This window comes from Nanorana parkeri, unplaced genomic scaffold, assembly GCF_000935625.1.
Source record: "Nanorana parkeri isolate BGI_ZX_2015 unplaced genomic scaffold, ASM93562v1 scaffold1312, whole genome shotgun sequence".
In the NCBI taxonomy this organism is placed as follows: Eukaryota; Metazoa; Chordata; class Amphibia; order Anura; family Dicroglossidae; genus Nanorana; species Nanorana parkeri.
In genome coordinates this window covers 359,848-375,316 of record NW_017307580.1, presented here as the reverse complement: position 1 = coordinate 375,316, position 15,469 = coordinate 359,848, and the positions used below count along the sequence as shown (strand labels likewise).

The window sequence follows — 15,469 nt, the reverse complement described above, 5'->3', positions numbered from 1 at the left end:
GATGCAGGCCCTGACAGTCCTCCGCCTCAAGGTGGACGATGGTGAAAATAGGAGCCGCAGAAATAACGTTCGCATTAGGGGTATCCCAGAGGCAACCTCTGGAGCAGATCTCCGATCCACTGTGACTGTGATCCTAAACATGCTGCTGGACAGGAAGCTGACCCACACGCTGGAGCTTGACAGGGTGCACAGAGTGTATGGCACACCTAACGCATGAGACGGCTCACCCAGAGACGTGCTATGCCGCATTCACTTCTTTACTTTAAAAGAGGAGGTTATGCGCCAAGCCTGAAATAAGAAAACGGTCGACTTCGACGGCGCCTCCATTTCCTTCCTACCAGACCTTTCCAGCCACACGCTCTATATGCGGAGGCAGCTATGACCGGTGCTCAGGTGTGTACAGGACGCAGGCGCATCCTATCGCTGGGGCCATCCTTTCCACCTGCTGGTTCGACATAGAGATCGCAGTTTCACGTTACACAGGCCGGATCAACTCCACATGTTGTTTTCCATGGTGGGATGTAAACCTGTTCCAGTCCCCCCCCCCCCCCCCCGGCAGCCAGAGACCCAGGAGACAAAGATCCCGCAGACCGCGGGGTGACTGGAGCCGAGACCGCGGAGGCCCTGCATCCAGAGAGGACTGAGTCCATCCATCGGTGTACTAGGAGCGTGAAATAGATGATCCCTGGATTGTAGCTATGGACGTACGAACTGTATCCGGACTGCCTTAATGACTCCTGGGGGTGGGCATGGAATTTAGCCTAGAGTGTTATGTCTGTCGCACTCACCTACCGTGTCCCCCTGAGGCTACTACTCATATCGAGGCTCAATCCGCCCATCCTCGCAGAGACCCTGCAGCTCCCGATGGGGAACAGAGGTGGATTACCAGGGGACTGGACGGTATACAGGACCTACCCGGGGCACTTGAATCCGGGGGTCCACTAAAATGGTTTGGCTTAATGATGCAGGTTGATACATGCACAAGTTATATTAGTTTTATGTTGATTATGGACCCCGATGCTCTTTTGGAATATTCTTGGGCGCCTTACCGGGGGGCGGGGGGGGATTGGGCAAACAGCCGGGAGGGATTGGGGACCCCGATAGCAGATTGCCCAGGCGGGGGACCTTGTGCCTTCCGGATGGATGCCCACCTCCCGCCCCTATCGCTGGAGGGGTAGACAGGCTTGACCTAGGGGAACATCGTGGGCCATACCAGGGAATATGGGTGCTGTCATCTCTGATTCATACCGGGTAGGGAAGCTAAAGAAAATACGACACGGGCCCTGAACGACATCCACCTAGCTAGGTCATTGGACATCGCCACCATTCTCCTGTCTACGGATGCCGAAAAGGCATTCGATAGAGTGGATTGGGTTTTTCTGAAGACGACAATGACCTACCTGGGAGTGGGGAACGAGTTCTCCAAGTGGCTGGATAGCTTATACTCGCGTCCCACAGCATATGTAAGACTCAACCGGGTGACTTCTAGTGACTTTTCCCTCCTCAATGGCACACCACAGGGGTGCCCATTGTCCCCCCACCTATTTGTGCTGACCCTAGAGCCCCTTTTGTGCCGTATACGAAACAACCCAAACTTTCCCGGACTCTCAGTGGGGGGAGCGACACACAAAGTGGCATGTTATGCGGATGACCTGCTATTTTTTGTGACGAGTCCGGCTACGTCCCTGCCAAACCTTCTCACAGAGCTGGCACACTACAGGGCCCTCTCCAACTTCGTGATTAACCTGCAGAAGTCAGAAGCCTTGAACCTTAACGTGCCCACCGCAGTCATAGATTCCCTCTCTTCGTACTTCCCGTTCACGTGGGCGTCCCATAGCATTAAATACCTGGGGATCTACCTGACATCTACTATTGGGGAGATCTTCTCGGCCAACTTTCCACCGTTCCTTACTAAGGTAAAGGTAGACCTACAGCTCTGGACGAAAAACATGTTTACCTGGTTCGGACGGAATAGCATTCTCAAAATGAACGTTCTGCCCCGCCTCCTCTATCTCCTGCAGACCCTGCCGGTGCATGTCCCGTCCTGCTTCCTGAAAAAAGTGAAAGGGGAATTTGGCAACTTCCTGTGGGCACAGAAGGGCCACCGCCTGAACCAGCTACTTATGTCACGGCCAAAACATACAATATCACAAGGCAATTCACTTGATCAGGGTGATGGATTGGTGTCAGGGAGGGACGGAGAAACGTTGGATCTCCATGGAACAGGCGTGCTCCCAAGTCCCCCTTGGGGGCTTACCGTGGCTAAATAGGAAACACACGAACCACCTCCGTGCCCACCCACTCATTGGCCCCACCCTGGCCATCTGCAAAGTAGAAAGGAATTGTTGTCAATCGGATATATATCTCTCCATGATGACCCCAGTGCTAGGACATCCAGACCTTCCCATCTCAATCCATGACAAGGAGATCAAATGTTTAATACGGTCAGGCAGTTTTAGAGTATACCATTTCCGTACAGGTGCGGGACTCCTATCTATTCGAGACATTCAAACATGCACCTCCCCTCCAATGACTTTCTGGAAAGCACTCCAGATACGCCATTTCCTCACTCAGGTGGTGGGACAGTCACAGGCTATACCTCCCCTGACCCCATTCGAGGAAGTTTGTCTGCTGGAGGGTCCTACACGCCATGGCCTGTTGGTGTCCTACCGTATGCTATGCGACCCACCTGGTCTTTCCCAGCCGGTGTATATAGCCAAATGGGAGCGGGATCTGGGAACCACTTTCACCGCACCTCAGGTGGATAGGATCTTCCAGATGGCACATAAAGCCTCCATCTCCAGTAATATCCAGGAAACAGGGTTTAAAATCCTATCCAGATGGTACCGAGTTCCAAAAACCCTGCATAAAATGTTTCCACAGTGCTCACCGCTTTGCTGGCGATGCCAGGAGCAGGAGGGATCGTTACTGCACATATTCTGGTCATGCCCACGGCTCAGTGAGTTTTGGGGTAAAGTGGCGGAGATATGCCACAAATTGACTGGGGTTAGCTTGGGGTCCGATCCGGCTGAATACCTGCTCCACTTGGCCCCCATGCCCTTACGCCGATACAAGAGATCTCTCTTGGTACACTTGCTTAGTGCGGCGAAAGTGTGCATACCTTTGTATTGGAAGCGCACATCTGCACCACCGATCTCACTGTGGCTGGCGAGGGTGGGGGAGATCTACAGGATGGAAGATCTCCTGGCCTCTGCTAGGCACAGAGTGACACAGTTCAATCGCACCTGGTTCTACTGGACGGACTTCATCTCATCCACAGACTACGCAACCCTGCTGGGGGAGATGTGAAAGCGGACCATGGATGCCCCATGGCGTTCTGGGGCTTACCTGGGATGGTGATGCGAGACAACCGCCAGCTGGAGTACTCTTACGGCTGACGGTATAGCCAGGCCACTGGCCAGGCCATGTAGAGGTAAGAACAGGAGCCACTGGATGTTCGCTGAGAGATATCTGTACTTCCCCCACCATTACTACCCTCTCATCTTTTCCACAATCTTTTCTCATTCTTCACTTAACCGCCTTGCAACATTTTTGTTTATAAGCATGAATGAAGTAGCTATGTGTCTGAAGTTCATAAATGAGCACGTGATATAATGGAGCAGAGTATATAAGTTTTATTGCTAAGCTGACGTGCGTTTGATTCTACAAGGTGGTTATCACATGTTATCTTATGACTATTTGAGTCGTCCTTGACCTACCTTTTGTATTAATTGTACAACTGTTATTTGTTTTACTTTTGTTTTTATACAAATATGGAAATACCTATAAATAAAGAATTTATAAAAAAAAACACCATCTCAACGTGTTTCATTGGTCTCACTTTGGGCGCCTATGCTATCTTAACCTTTTGTGGCATCCTCTCTTTCCTGCCGCTAAATTTTTTAAGCTATAAATGTACAGCCACCCCTTGCAGTGTTATAGTTACCATACCCTTTTTGTGAGTGTCCCCTCCACTCACTGCCGGCGTCCATCACCAAGATGGCAGACGTCAATAAGATGACCACGCATGCGCAATGACGTAATTGTGCATGCATGCAACAACATCACGCGCATGCTCAATGACGTCACGCTCCGGGTGTCACCCAGCCTCGGGACGCCCCTGATTTTGGGGACATAAATATTATCAGTTAGTAGGTATGATTGTTAGTTTATTTTTTGCTTTCTTATGTGTCTCATTTTGGAGATTTCCCTTTACTTCTTGTATGGGAAATATAAAAGCAAATAGAAGAAAATCTCTACAAGTAAGGCGAATTTCCCTAAGACAGCTGTCACCAAAACAGATGCCCCTATGCACCATTTTTTGGTGGCAACAATGCTAAACTTTTAGATTTTACAACACTTTATGTCTCAATGGCAATGACAAGAAGACAGGATCAATCTCCCTTGTAGGATCAAACGTAGCAATAAAAAACAGGGATTATAATCTTGTTCTATGAAAAATGCATGCATACACTTAAGTAGAGGAAATGGAGGATTACATTTTTTTTTATATATAACTACCATTCTAATCCAGCCCACAGGTTGTGAACGGGGCCAGATTTATACTTCCTGTCTCCCTATACCAGCTATCTTTAGCTGCCCCATCTACCCCAGAGGACTAGTTAGTTTTAACCAGGGGGGCGTGGCCGACCGCGGAGGAAGATGGCCGCATAGGAGTCCCTTATAGATACCCTCTAGTATAGTATGTTCCTTCTCAGAGTTATTCTTATGTTGGAAATGTTGATTGACATGGATACTTTCACTGTGGGATTCACATAGGGAGGTTTAATTACCGCTACATTCCGATGTGACCATTTTGACATTCTCGATCCCAAGGTGGAAAAATTCTAAGGTTTAGTAGATGATGTTGTATAAGTCCTATATGTGCTAACATACCAAACCTGTATCTAATTTTTGAATGTAGTCAACATTGTTGTATTGCAGATATTTTATAATTTAATAAAAATCTAAAGTTTTGTAGTTTTAACCAGATCAGACATTATGATCACAAAGAGCAAGCAAAAGGCAGAGAGACTGAAAGGGACAGTTTCCCCCTTTGCATAAGGGACAAAGACACAGTGGATGGTACTGGCAGGCAGAACCCTTTCATTACATCATGTTACTGGCAGTAACATGATGTGTTCTCGGCATCTGCCACCCCCCTGCCATCCTAGACTGTGACCTATCTTTGGTTACATTGAAATACATGGTTGTGTATCTCAACCTTGTTTTTTTTTCTATGCATGTAGATGTGATGAGATCTATTTAAATTATTTTATCAATAAGCAATCTTGTTATAAAAACCTGGTTTGCTATTAAACCTGCATTGAAGCAGCCATATTTTCTCAGTGGATACAGTATATGAAGGCTCTGCATGGTGCACAGTACCTGAACTTTACTACCTCCCTCTTGAATGTCTGATAGAAAATACTGGACTCTCTATTAAGGATGGGCTCAGGCGTGTTCGCAGCTCAACGTGCCGTGTCCGCCAGGAAGCTGACAGCGCCAATCACAGGTACTGAGACATTTTCTAGGTCCGCAGCTGCATAGATCGGGAAATGTCTCAGTGGCTGTGATTGACCTGGCGGGCTTGGCACGTGGAGCTGCGAACGCGCCCGAGCCCATCCTTACTCTCTATCAGGTCTAAGCTTTTTTGGCAGTCTTTAACCCCTTCATGACCGAAGCCTTTTTTCGTTATTTGCACCCATGGCCTGAAAATTACTTCAAACCCCCAAACATTATATATTTTCTGAAAGCCAAGACCCCGTAGAATAAAATGCTGGCAGTTGTAAATGTTTATGTTGCACAATATTAGCGCAACATATGATCAAACCCAAAAATGTAGTAAAAAAATGCACTCAAGTTAAAACACAATAAAATACACATTGTTAAATAGAAAATAAAATATGAGGTTTCAATGAGTAAATAGATACCCAACAAGCCCAGGTTAAAAATTGTGTGCATCTATGTACAGCTATGGGACCGGAAGTGATGGAATACGAGTAGCTCCCGGTCCCATAGAACGAGGAGGAAATCGGTGAATGGACGTTCACCGATCTCCTCCCCAGCTTCCCACCGACACCCAAGAAGCAGGTCTCGGGCCCGTAGGAGAGGCAGAGGAGCCATTGAAACACGGCAGGGGTGTCGGGCGGGGAGGGGGCGGCCCATTTACCGTCCCAGAGAATTGATCTGGCGACAGCTGAGTCACCAGAATTGCTTCCATTGTAAAGCCGACAGTCGGCTTTACAAATGTAAACAGGTCACTAAGGGGTTAAGAAGGAATGCTACTCACTTTTCCTGGTATCCAAAAATATGTAACAGTATGCATGTAAAATGTGAAGGTCACAACAAAATCCTTTTCATGTAACTGCTGCAATAATAATAAAAAATGTGTACTGACTGAAACAACACTAGGCTTAAGAAATGCTACGAAGGAAACACTGCAACTGTTCTAAAAACAGACAGTCCTCTTGACTTATTTTCCAGCTGCTTTTAGTATAGTCCATTCATTTAGTACAATCAATTATAGCTAGATATGTAAACGCTCACTGTGCTTGTGGGTAGGGCTGCAGACACTCCCCAACCCTTCCCTACTCCCATGAATGTGTTATGTATGACCTTTGGTGCACTTCTTACATTGGAACCTTACTTTTCTATGGCTCCATTCCCTGAAATGCCTACAAGAGCTGCATTAGCTACTAAACCAAATGTTACCAGGGTCTTCCATAGGAGGCTGCAGTTGGGATTTTTGGATCAACACACACAGGGTCAATTTAGGCAAAAGCCAATCACCTAAAAGCATGTCTTTGGAGTTTGGCAGGAAACCAGAGGACTCAGAGGAAACCTACGCAAGCATAAGTAGAACATGCAAACTCTATGCAGACAGATCCCTGGCCAAGATTTGTACCAAGGATCTAATTGCTGCAAGGCAGAAGTCTTGTCATGATTGTATGATGGAACCTTCATCTTGTTAAACTTCAGAGGGTGGTGCTAAGGACCTGGGAACACTTGGCCAATGTTTTCACAGGTTCACATTCAGGGTCACTCATAAACTGAGGACACCAGTAAATGAAGGGATTTAGCAAGTGGAGCTGCAAGCTGAACAGATGTTCGTCCTTTTTATAGGTATATACATGTGTATTAGAGGCATTTTCCCAGATATATAGCAAATTCTCATGTGTGCAATTAGACTGGGCACCTTGGAGTCACCTTGTAGGCCCTCAGTAAGCTGGGCAACAGAAATGTGTGTCTTGAAGTGGCACAGCAGTCATGTATACCATTGTAGTGTCTCTATAGCAAGCACTCTTACAATTTCTCTTTTCTAGAAGATCACCAAACTATGTCATAGCCTTGTCTATAACCACTTTTTAGTGTTTGTGGCACTGGCAATCTGAGTAAAGTACAACCAATATTCTATGTCTTGTCTGCCCCTTTAATGGTTCCTCACCTTGTATTGTACTGTTATAAGTGGAAAACTTTCTCTTTCGCTCTGGAGTGTACCTTTAATCTGCTACAGCAGCTTAGCACTGACACAGAACAAATATTAAACTGGGAACAGCATATACCCACAATGAAGGAGCAGAAAGAATATATTAATGCTTCAAGTATTATACAAGGTGAAAATCTGACAGTTAACCACTGACAAGGATTCCCTAGAGAGTGGCAATGTCAGATTTCCCCCCACATCTATCTCAAGAACATTCAATATTTAATTTTTTTATTTTCTGCCTCACGTCTATGACCAGCATTTCTCCAGCCTGTATTCTCCTTTGGATAATTGTAAAGGTATACCTGTCTTCTGCATGACATGATCCACATGCAATGCAGAAGATGGTAGATGTATTTGTTAATGTTCATAATCTTCAATGAAGCCATTTGAAATTAATTTAAATATACAGAAAACTTTGATCCACAGAAAATGTATAAAGTGGTTGTTTGTGGTCTCTGTGGCTGTCTGGATGCCCTAGATTACCACAGACACTTCTCCTCTGGACTGACAAGACGCATTTGCAAACAAGCAAATACAGACACAGGCAAATACTGATCACTCAGAACTGAGTGATCTGATTGGCTGGTCGCGTGTTGCCGCTTTGTGATGCCTTCATTGCATCGCGCTCTGTGATTGGCTGGAGATGAACTTTTTCATCTCACGACGCTGCGCTACGCACGCTGTCGCCGGGCAGAGCGGGTGATCGGTAATCACTAGACACACTGCAGGCGAAGGACCGCGAGTCGCCGCTCGCCTGTGCGCCGCGCTGCTTCGCCTGCAGTGTGTCACGGCCTTAAACCTCTCGTCCATGGAAAGTCGCACACGTTCCTTGGGCGGCCCGGTACCTTTGATCCACGGACCGGTACCGGACCGCGGCCCGGGGGTTGGGGACCACTGCCCTAGAAGATACTTTTGGTTTTCAGAGGTCTCCAAATTACAGACCACATCCAGCCCAGTACCTACCTATCCTGTACCTATCCTGACGGCAACAACCCTGGGTGGCAGTGGATGTGCCAGTCTGTGTAGCATGATACAGAGACCTGTGCATCCACTCCCTGCCAGCCAACCATGGCTTTCCTCCAGTCCTCAGGACCACAAGGCCTTAAGAAAGGTGGCCTAAGCTCCGTTGGAACTTCAGACAAAATAAATCTTTGCTGATTGCTTTAAATTCTCCTGCTGCAAGACCTGTTAGTGCGTCTGTCCGTCTCTCTCTCCCTCTCTCCCTCCCTCTCCCTCTCTCTCCATCTCTCTCATCAATGTACATCACATAATCTGAATATGGGGGAAGCCATATTTTCTCTGTACATTTTCTGAAAACCAAACTTGCCTGTTAATATAATTAATAAAAATAAACAACATACTAATATATTAGACTCTTAAAGTAATACATGAAAATACAACCTTGTTAAAAGATTTAATATCGCACTAGATTGCATTGGTAATAGTGAGATATTCAGTGTTGGTGCTGGCTGCAAAAGTTTACAAAAGTTGTAAAATGATTTGCTTTTTTTATATAATTTTTAATTGAAAAACTACCATGAAAAGACTGTGCAGATGTTAGACATGTTAGACTTGAAGATATATCTATATATACAGTCCAATGAGAGCACCAAACAGACAGTATGAGATTCCAAAAGCAATTAATAATAGAATGGGTCCATAAAAGACAACACAGAACAGCCAAAGTGTTTCAAGGGTTCAGAGACCTCCCCATCTTCAGGGCTTAAACATGATAGGTAGTATTATGGACTAAAAAATGGCAGAACTCACCAGGGGTTAATTGCTTGATGTGTAGGATATAACCAACATCAGTGAATTAGCAAATGGTCCTAGATTTAAAGAGACCCTGTCATATGCTTAAAAATTCATAAGACACATACCTGTGAAGAAGAAACAAAATACTTTCCCCACAATGGTTCCTCTTGCTGATCTCCACATCACCACTTTCTTCTGCAGTGAGGTGGAGATCCTTAATCCTAGAAGTGCTGACTTCAATACAGGCTTTAGGAGACCAGTTGTCCAAGTTGAAGCAGCTTTCAGGGATGTGGGCAGAAAGAGAGGCAAATATTTTATTTCCTTTTTCACAGATACTGTATGTGCTTGCTTATGAGTACGTGACAGAGTCTCTTTAAAAGACTGGCTGAAGATAACCAGCTGCACTGATGGAGATTCCAATATGGCTGCCAACATTCGACTATTGTTTTAGACACCCTACAGTACAATTCAGAAAGGGCAAGTTTATCATTCAGTGCTTTATTATACTTTCACAACTATACATGTCATTATTACCTAACAGCAAGACAGGAGGAAGCATCTCATGTTTCGTAGTGCGCTTTCCCCTTTGTCAACCTTGAAATAACCTGCTGCATTGTCAAGAATGATTTTTGTCACATCTCAAAGTGGCCACTGCTTTAGGTACCAGAAAGCAGCAGTCTGGAAAGGCCAGGTTTTGATTGGTGGAAAGGTGTGACTGTCACATCAATTCCCAATCATTATTGTTATTTATTCTGCATTTCATATTCAATGGTAAACTGAAGTGAATGTCAATTGATGCTTTGCTTGTTGTTCATTTACAATCGGCTGTATGCCTGATAATTAATTGCTGTGTCTACATTTCTGTCTTCAGAGATCTGAGGAATAACTTGATTAGCACCATCGAGCCGGGGGCCTTTTATGGACTTTCTGAACTGAGGTGTCTGTAAGTATTAATTCTGTTTGAATTACTTTGTAAATTGTGTTCACATCGACATTTTACCACAGGGAACAGCAATATGTCACCAAGCAATAACAGTGGATCTTGGCACTGGGTATAAACTATTACAGTGATTTTTAGATGGGGGTAGATGTACTACAAGGATTTAACACTAAATGGAAATGTTTCATTATTCCCTAATGACAATGTACTTTTCACTGTAATTATACATGGCATGGGTGCAGCCATGTTGTATGATAAAGAGGTATATTTCTATGTTCTAAAGCTTTAAATGATTTTTGTGGACAAAACATCACTGCTACTTTTTCCAGTAGAAAATTCTTTATTTTTAATTCCTTCATTTTATACACAATAAGGCTTAGAGCTTGCGTTGACAGGCTGTTGTTCGTTTTGAGCAGGTTTTGCATTCAAAAACAAGTCTATGAGAATTCCAAACCAAACATAAAATCGGTGCTGATGTCACCACACTGTTGTCTACACAATCCAAACTTCACTTGGGGGCAGCCCTCTCAACCTCAACTGGGGGATCTTGAAGTGAAAAACAGAAAACAGAAAAAGGCTTCACTAATTGGTGATTGATGTTGTTTATGCCAATCTCCTCATCATGGTTGTAAGTACCATTATCCGTTTTTTATTATTTTATTTAGTGTATGTCATTACACAAAGAGTATATGGCGTACCTGGTAGAGAACCGAGTAGTTGAGGAGGCCTCCTTGGCAACTCTTGTCCCACACCCCTGAGAGTGGAGACAGGGAGTGAGAGGACAGAGAGCAGCACCAGTGCCAGAGGGTGCCGGGCACTGTGCTTGGGTAAGTCCCGAAGCTGGTCTCTAAGGAAGCAGGAAGCAGGTGTAGATACAGCTGGAAAGATCACCAGGAACACGGCTGGAGCAGGACGGAGTCAGGCAGGCCAGGGTCAACACCGATCCCGCAGCGAAGTACAAAGCGACATGCAGAAGAGTAGTCTAGGAGCAAGCAGAGGTCATGGCGGGCAGCAGTCAGGCGTAGTCTAGTAGATCTGGGTCAAAGCAGCAGAGCACTGGAACAGGCAGAGGCACAGGAACACACACAACAGCTGAAAGACCATTCAGCAATGATCCATAGGACTGGCAATCTGAAGCTGCGTCACTCCCTGTGCGCCACGTTGGTGCGTCTTCGCACGCACGTTATGTTGAAGACAGGCCTGTGCACATGCGCAGAAGCACTCGCACGGCAAGGTATAGTCTTACAGAGGAGGTGCCATTTAATGATTTCTGCTTTTAGAATGCCAACCCCGCTTGAACCAGGCAAAATGCACCTTTTAATAAATTCTGAATGATCTCAGCAATGTCTCCAACTCATGTTATCACAGCACACAAGCCCAAAGCCCATATTTATTTGGACAATGCAGAGGGCAAAGATGATGCACTACAACCCAGAGCAACCAATAAGAAACTATCCTATAATGATCTGATCTGTTCATATCGCACATCATCCTTGCACCAATTTTTTTTAAAAGAACCGCTGTTTTACACCTAAGCTAAAGGCCGAAAGGAGAAAAAAAAACTTTCATAAAATAAAAATTATCCAGATGCTAAGCTCCAAATAGGATTTACTGAAGCTGAGCACTTTTGGCTCCATATCTATCATTTAATCTAGAGAGCAATCTGAAAATCAACGAGCATGACTATATATTTGTAGAGATGATTGTGATTGTAAATTCACAGCTTACATGTGTTCAAGCTGTTTATATGTTTTCAAGCCATTAAACAGTAGACTGAACAGTCATTCATGTTTAATTGTTTGGAGAGCACATTTTGTTCTTGCTTCTGAAAAACAGTAGGCGTAACAAGTATCTGCGGTTATATATAGGTATTACAATTTACTATTCCCTAGCCCGTAACCCAGTTCTCCTCTGTTAAAGTAGCAGACAGGTGTGACACAAATCATAAAATGATATAGCATTTAAGTTGATTTATATTGTCATTAACTAAACATTCATTGAAGCTATTCCAGTCCAGATTGGTAAAAATGTTTAAAAAAGCTTGAGCATTTAAAGTGTAATAGCCTGTGTTCAGTTTTTCATACTGGGATAGATAAACTGGAACTCAGCTCTATAAGAAAGCTTTCACATAGTTAGAGTTGTTTAGCTCTTCTGATATATCCTTTTACCAATTTTGTCTCAAGCTGGGAGGGCTGCAAATATGCAACTTTGCAGATCTTCCCATAATAAATTATTGTGAATGTCCATCCTCACTGGGAGTCCATTAGAAGCGTGCTGTTTTTATGGTTGCCAACCATCTGGTTTTAAAAAGCGATGTCTGTTTTTTAGAACCACAATGCAGTCTTTTAATTGCTGTGCAGAGTGTCAGAGAGTGGGCAGTCTGCATAGCAAACCAGCCTACACCCACTCTGTGTTACAAAAGCCTGTATGAATGAAGCCTGGAGGCTTATCCTTACACTGTATTTTGGTTGGTGCTTGTGTGCTGATCACACTTTTTTTGAACATATTTCTGCTCCAGCATACATGTAATTGTAAATAAATAAATAAAAAGTGTAAATAAATAATTAATAAATGGGACAACTTGCAAAATACAATTTGTACTGTCAGAAGGAGAGGCTGAGAAGTTATAGGATACTTTAATTCCCAAATGGAGGAAAAACTTTAACCGCACCTTTTAAACTTGCCTACTTTAGAAAAGCCATACCTACCCTTTTTCGTGCAGTATACATGCTGCAACAACTTCCCCCTCATTCTGTGGGCCAAACAATGTATGTGCCCACCCTCACCACTGGCAACTATGGCAAGTGGAGGGTCCCTACACAGGAATTATTGTGGCAAAGTGATGTTTTAGTTACACTACACGATCAATACATGTTAAAAATATCTCTTTTTTGTCTCTTCCACAGTTTTTGCTTTTGCTGGTTGCTGTTGGAAAAACAAAGGATCCCCTAAAGCCCAACTCCACCAAAATGTTTTTTTCTTAGATTTAGGTGGCATTGGAAAGAGTTTGAAACCTCTGTCAGGTTTTTATTGTTGCCTTTCCCTGTTAAGGAGAGTTCCTTAAATCCAGTCCTTGTGATACCCTGTCATATCCCTGCCCCAGAATTGTAATTGGGCAGGAAATGAGAGAAAATATTTCTTGTAGCAATAAAAACATGACAGAGCTTCAATTTCCACCCTATTGAGATAGGGTTTGTTGATGTTTGTTAATCCATTAAAAAACATTTGTTCTCAATTCCTTACGAAGGGGCAGGCCGACAGAAAGTGATCAAAAATGTCCCTAGTGGGGACAAAGACAGTAATAAAACTTGACTAAGGCTCTAAAGATTTACCACTCCATCCAAATTAGTTTTAACTGAAGGAAGAATTTAATGCAGGGGTCTCAAATGCAATTCACTCGGGGGCCACTGGACATATTATTTTCTCCCAGGGGGACCGCTTGCCAAATTTCATACTTCACACACACACAGATACGCACACATTAAATTACACACTAATGGAAATATGCACAACCCCTCACAACCAGAATTACAAACACTAATATACACACAATAGGGCCCCATTCACACTTGTAAGTTTAGGTGCGATTAGGGATTCCTGCATCAGGGACTTGCATTTTTCTGCAGCAGGAATCCCTATTGTGGCGTTTACATGCGGCAGCTGTCACCCATTCCAGTTAATGATCAAGGGACAGCTGCTGCATGTAAATGCCTACACACCGCATGTAATGGTATGTGATATGATTACATGAGGTTAAGAATCAATCATTATCCCTGGATGCACGATTGATGCATCCGGGGAGAATGATTCATAACTGCATGTAATCATATCACATACTATTAATTGCAGTGTGCAGGCACTTACATGCAGTGGCTGTCACCTGATAATTAACATAAATACATGACAGCTGCCACATGTAAACACCACATTTGGGATTCCTGCTGCAGGAAAACACAAGTCCCCAAAATCCCTAATCTCACCTAAACATACAGGTGTGAATATGCTTCCCCCGCTCCGCCCCCCCACAAAATAATATGCTCCCCCTGTTCCCCGCCCCCCATACACATAAAATAATATGCTTACCCTGTTTCCTGCCCCCTCACATAAAACATGATACTCTCCCCCACACACACACACAAATAGAACAAAGAGCCCCCTCACCTGCTTACATTTTTGCAGGGGGAGGCACATCATTGCCTGGTGATCTGGTGGTTGATTATTAAGGTCTGCACCTTTTTCTGGTGCAGACCTTACTAATCCATCCTTTTGGCCAGTGCTCTGAGCTCCGGCCAAAAGGAACTGAGCGTCAGCACAGCCAGCATCAGCTATGCGGTCTGCATTTGACAGAGATGCAGACCGTGTAGCTGCTCACGCAAGTGGGGTGCGTGGTTTGTGACCGCGTACCTGACTAGTCAGCTGGCTGTGGGCTCCACAGTACCGGTTCGCAGGCCGCAATTGGCCCGCGAGCCAGTACTTTGAGACCCATGATTTAATGTATGCAATCGCTGCTGAAGAGCACACCAACTTGCCCGTCACTGCATGTATTGCTCAGTGCAATTGACAGCATTCTTAGGAGGAAACATGGAGTGCATGGAGGGAAATTGGAACTGACTGCCATTTTTTTGTTTCAGACCCACCCACATTAAACCAAAGTCTGAAAATCTTGTAGATATGTAGGTATAAAATAATATAAGTAATTATATTATAATTACAAGAATTACAACAATATTATAATTTATAGTTATCTCTGCATGATTTTTCCCATTTCAGTGTATGTTTCCTATTGTTGGATCTTTTAGTTCTCGAATGCAGCAACATTATATCATGTCTCTGCTACTTTCTACCACTATGCTGGTACTCAACATTAGCTACATATAAGTTTTATATACATTATTCATTAAAATAATAGCCTACTATAACTTTCACACTCTCCAGGCATAGGCGTTTAAAGACATTTTTAAAATACATTTATTTTATCTTATCACTGGAACACTTAATTAAGTTTTACAGTAGACAAACAAGGCCTGAAATATTAATACAACTCTATATCAACTGCTGCCTCATAAAAATATTATTGGTTGACCTGAAATGGAATTAAAATTAGGAAATAATCTGTTGAGTGTTTGCAGCAACTTTCAGCAGAAGATCCATCATTCTGACTATTAAAAATCTTGTTGCTGGTGATGAAAAAAGATGAAATACTGCACCAGCACATGTCCTCCCAGCAGCAAAACAGACTATAGGTAAAGCCTGGAAAACACCATTTTCCTCCTCCCTCCCTTTCT

General features: G+C 44.0%; 1 protein-coding gene across 1 annotated transcript in view; it reads left to right on the top strand.

The window, feature by feature from the left end:
* LOC108797623 (adhesion G protein-coupled receptor A2-like) overlaps nt 1-15,469 on the top strand; it is a 159,478-nt gene that overhangs the window by 74,686 nt on the left and 69,323 nt on the right. Inside the window, exon 3 of the mRNA XM_018569246.1 lies at nt 10,116-10,187. Within this exon, the coding sequence (XP_018424748.1) occupies nt 10,116-10,187 (72 nt within the window). The remainder of the gene's footprint in view (nt 1-10,115; nt 10,188-15,469) is intronic.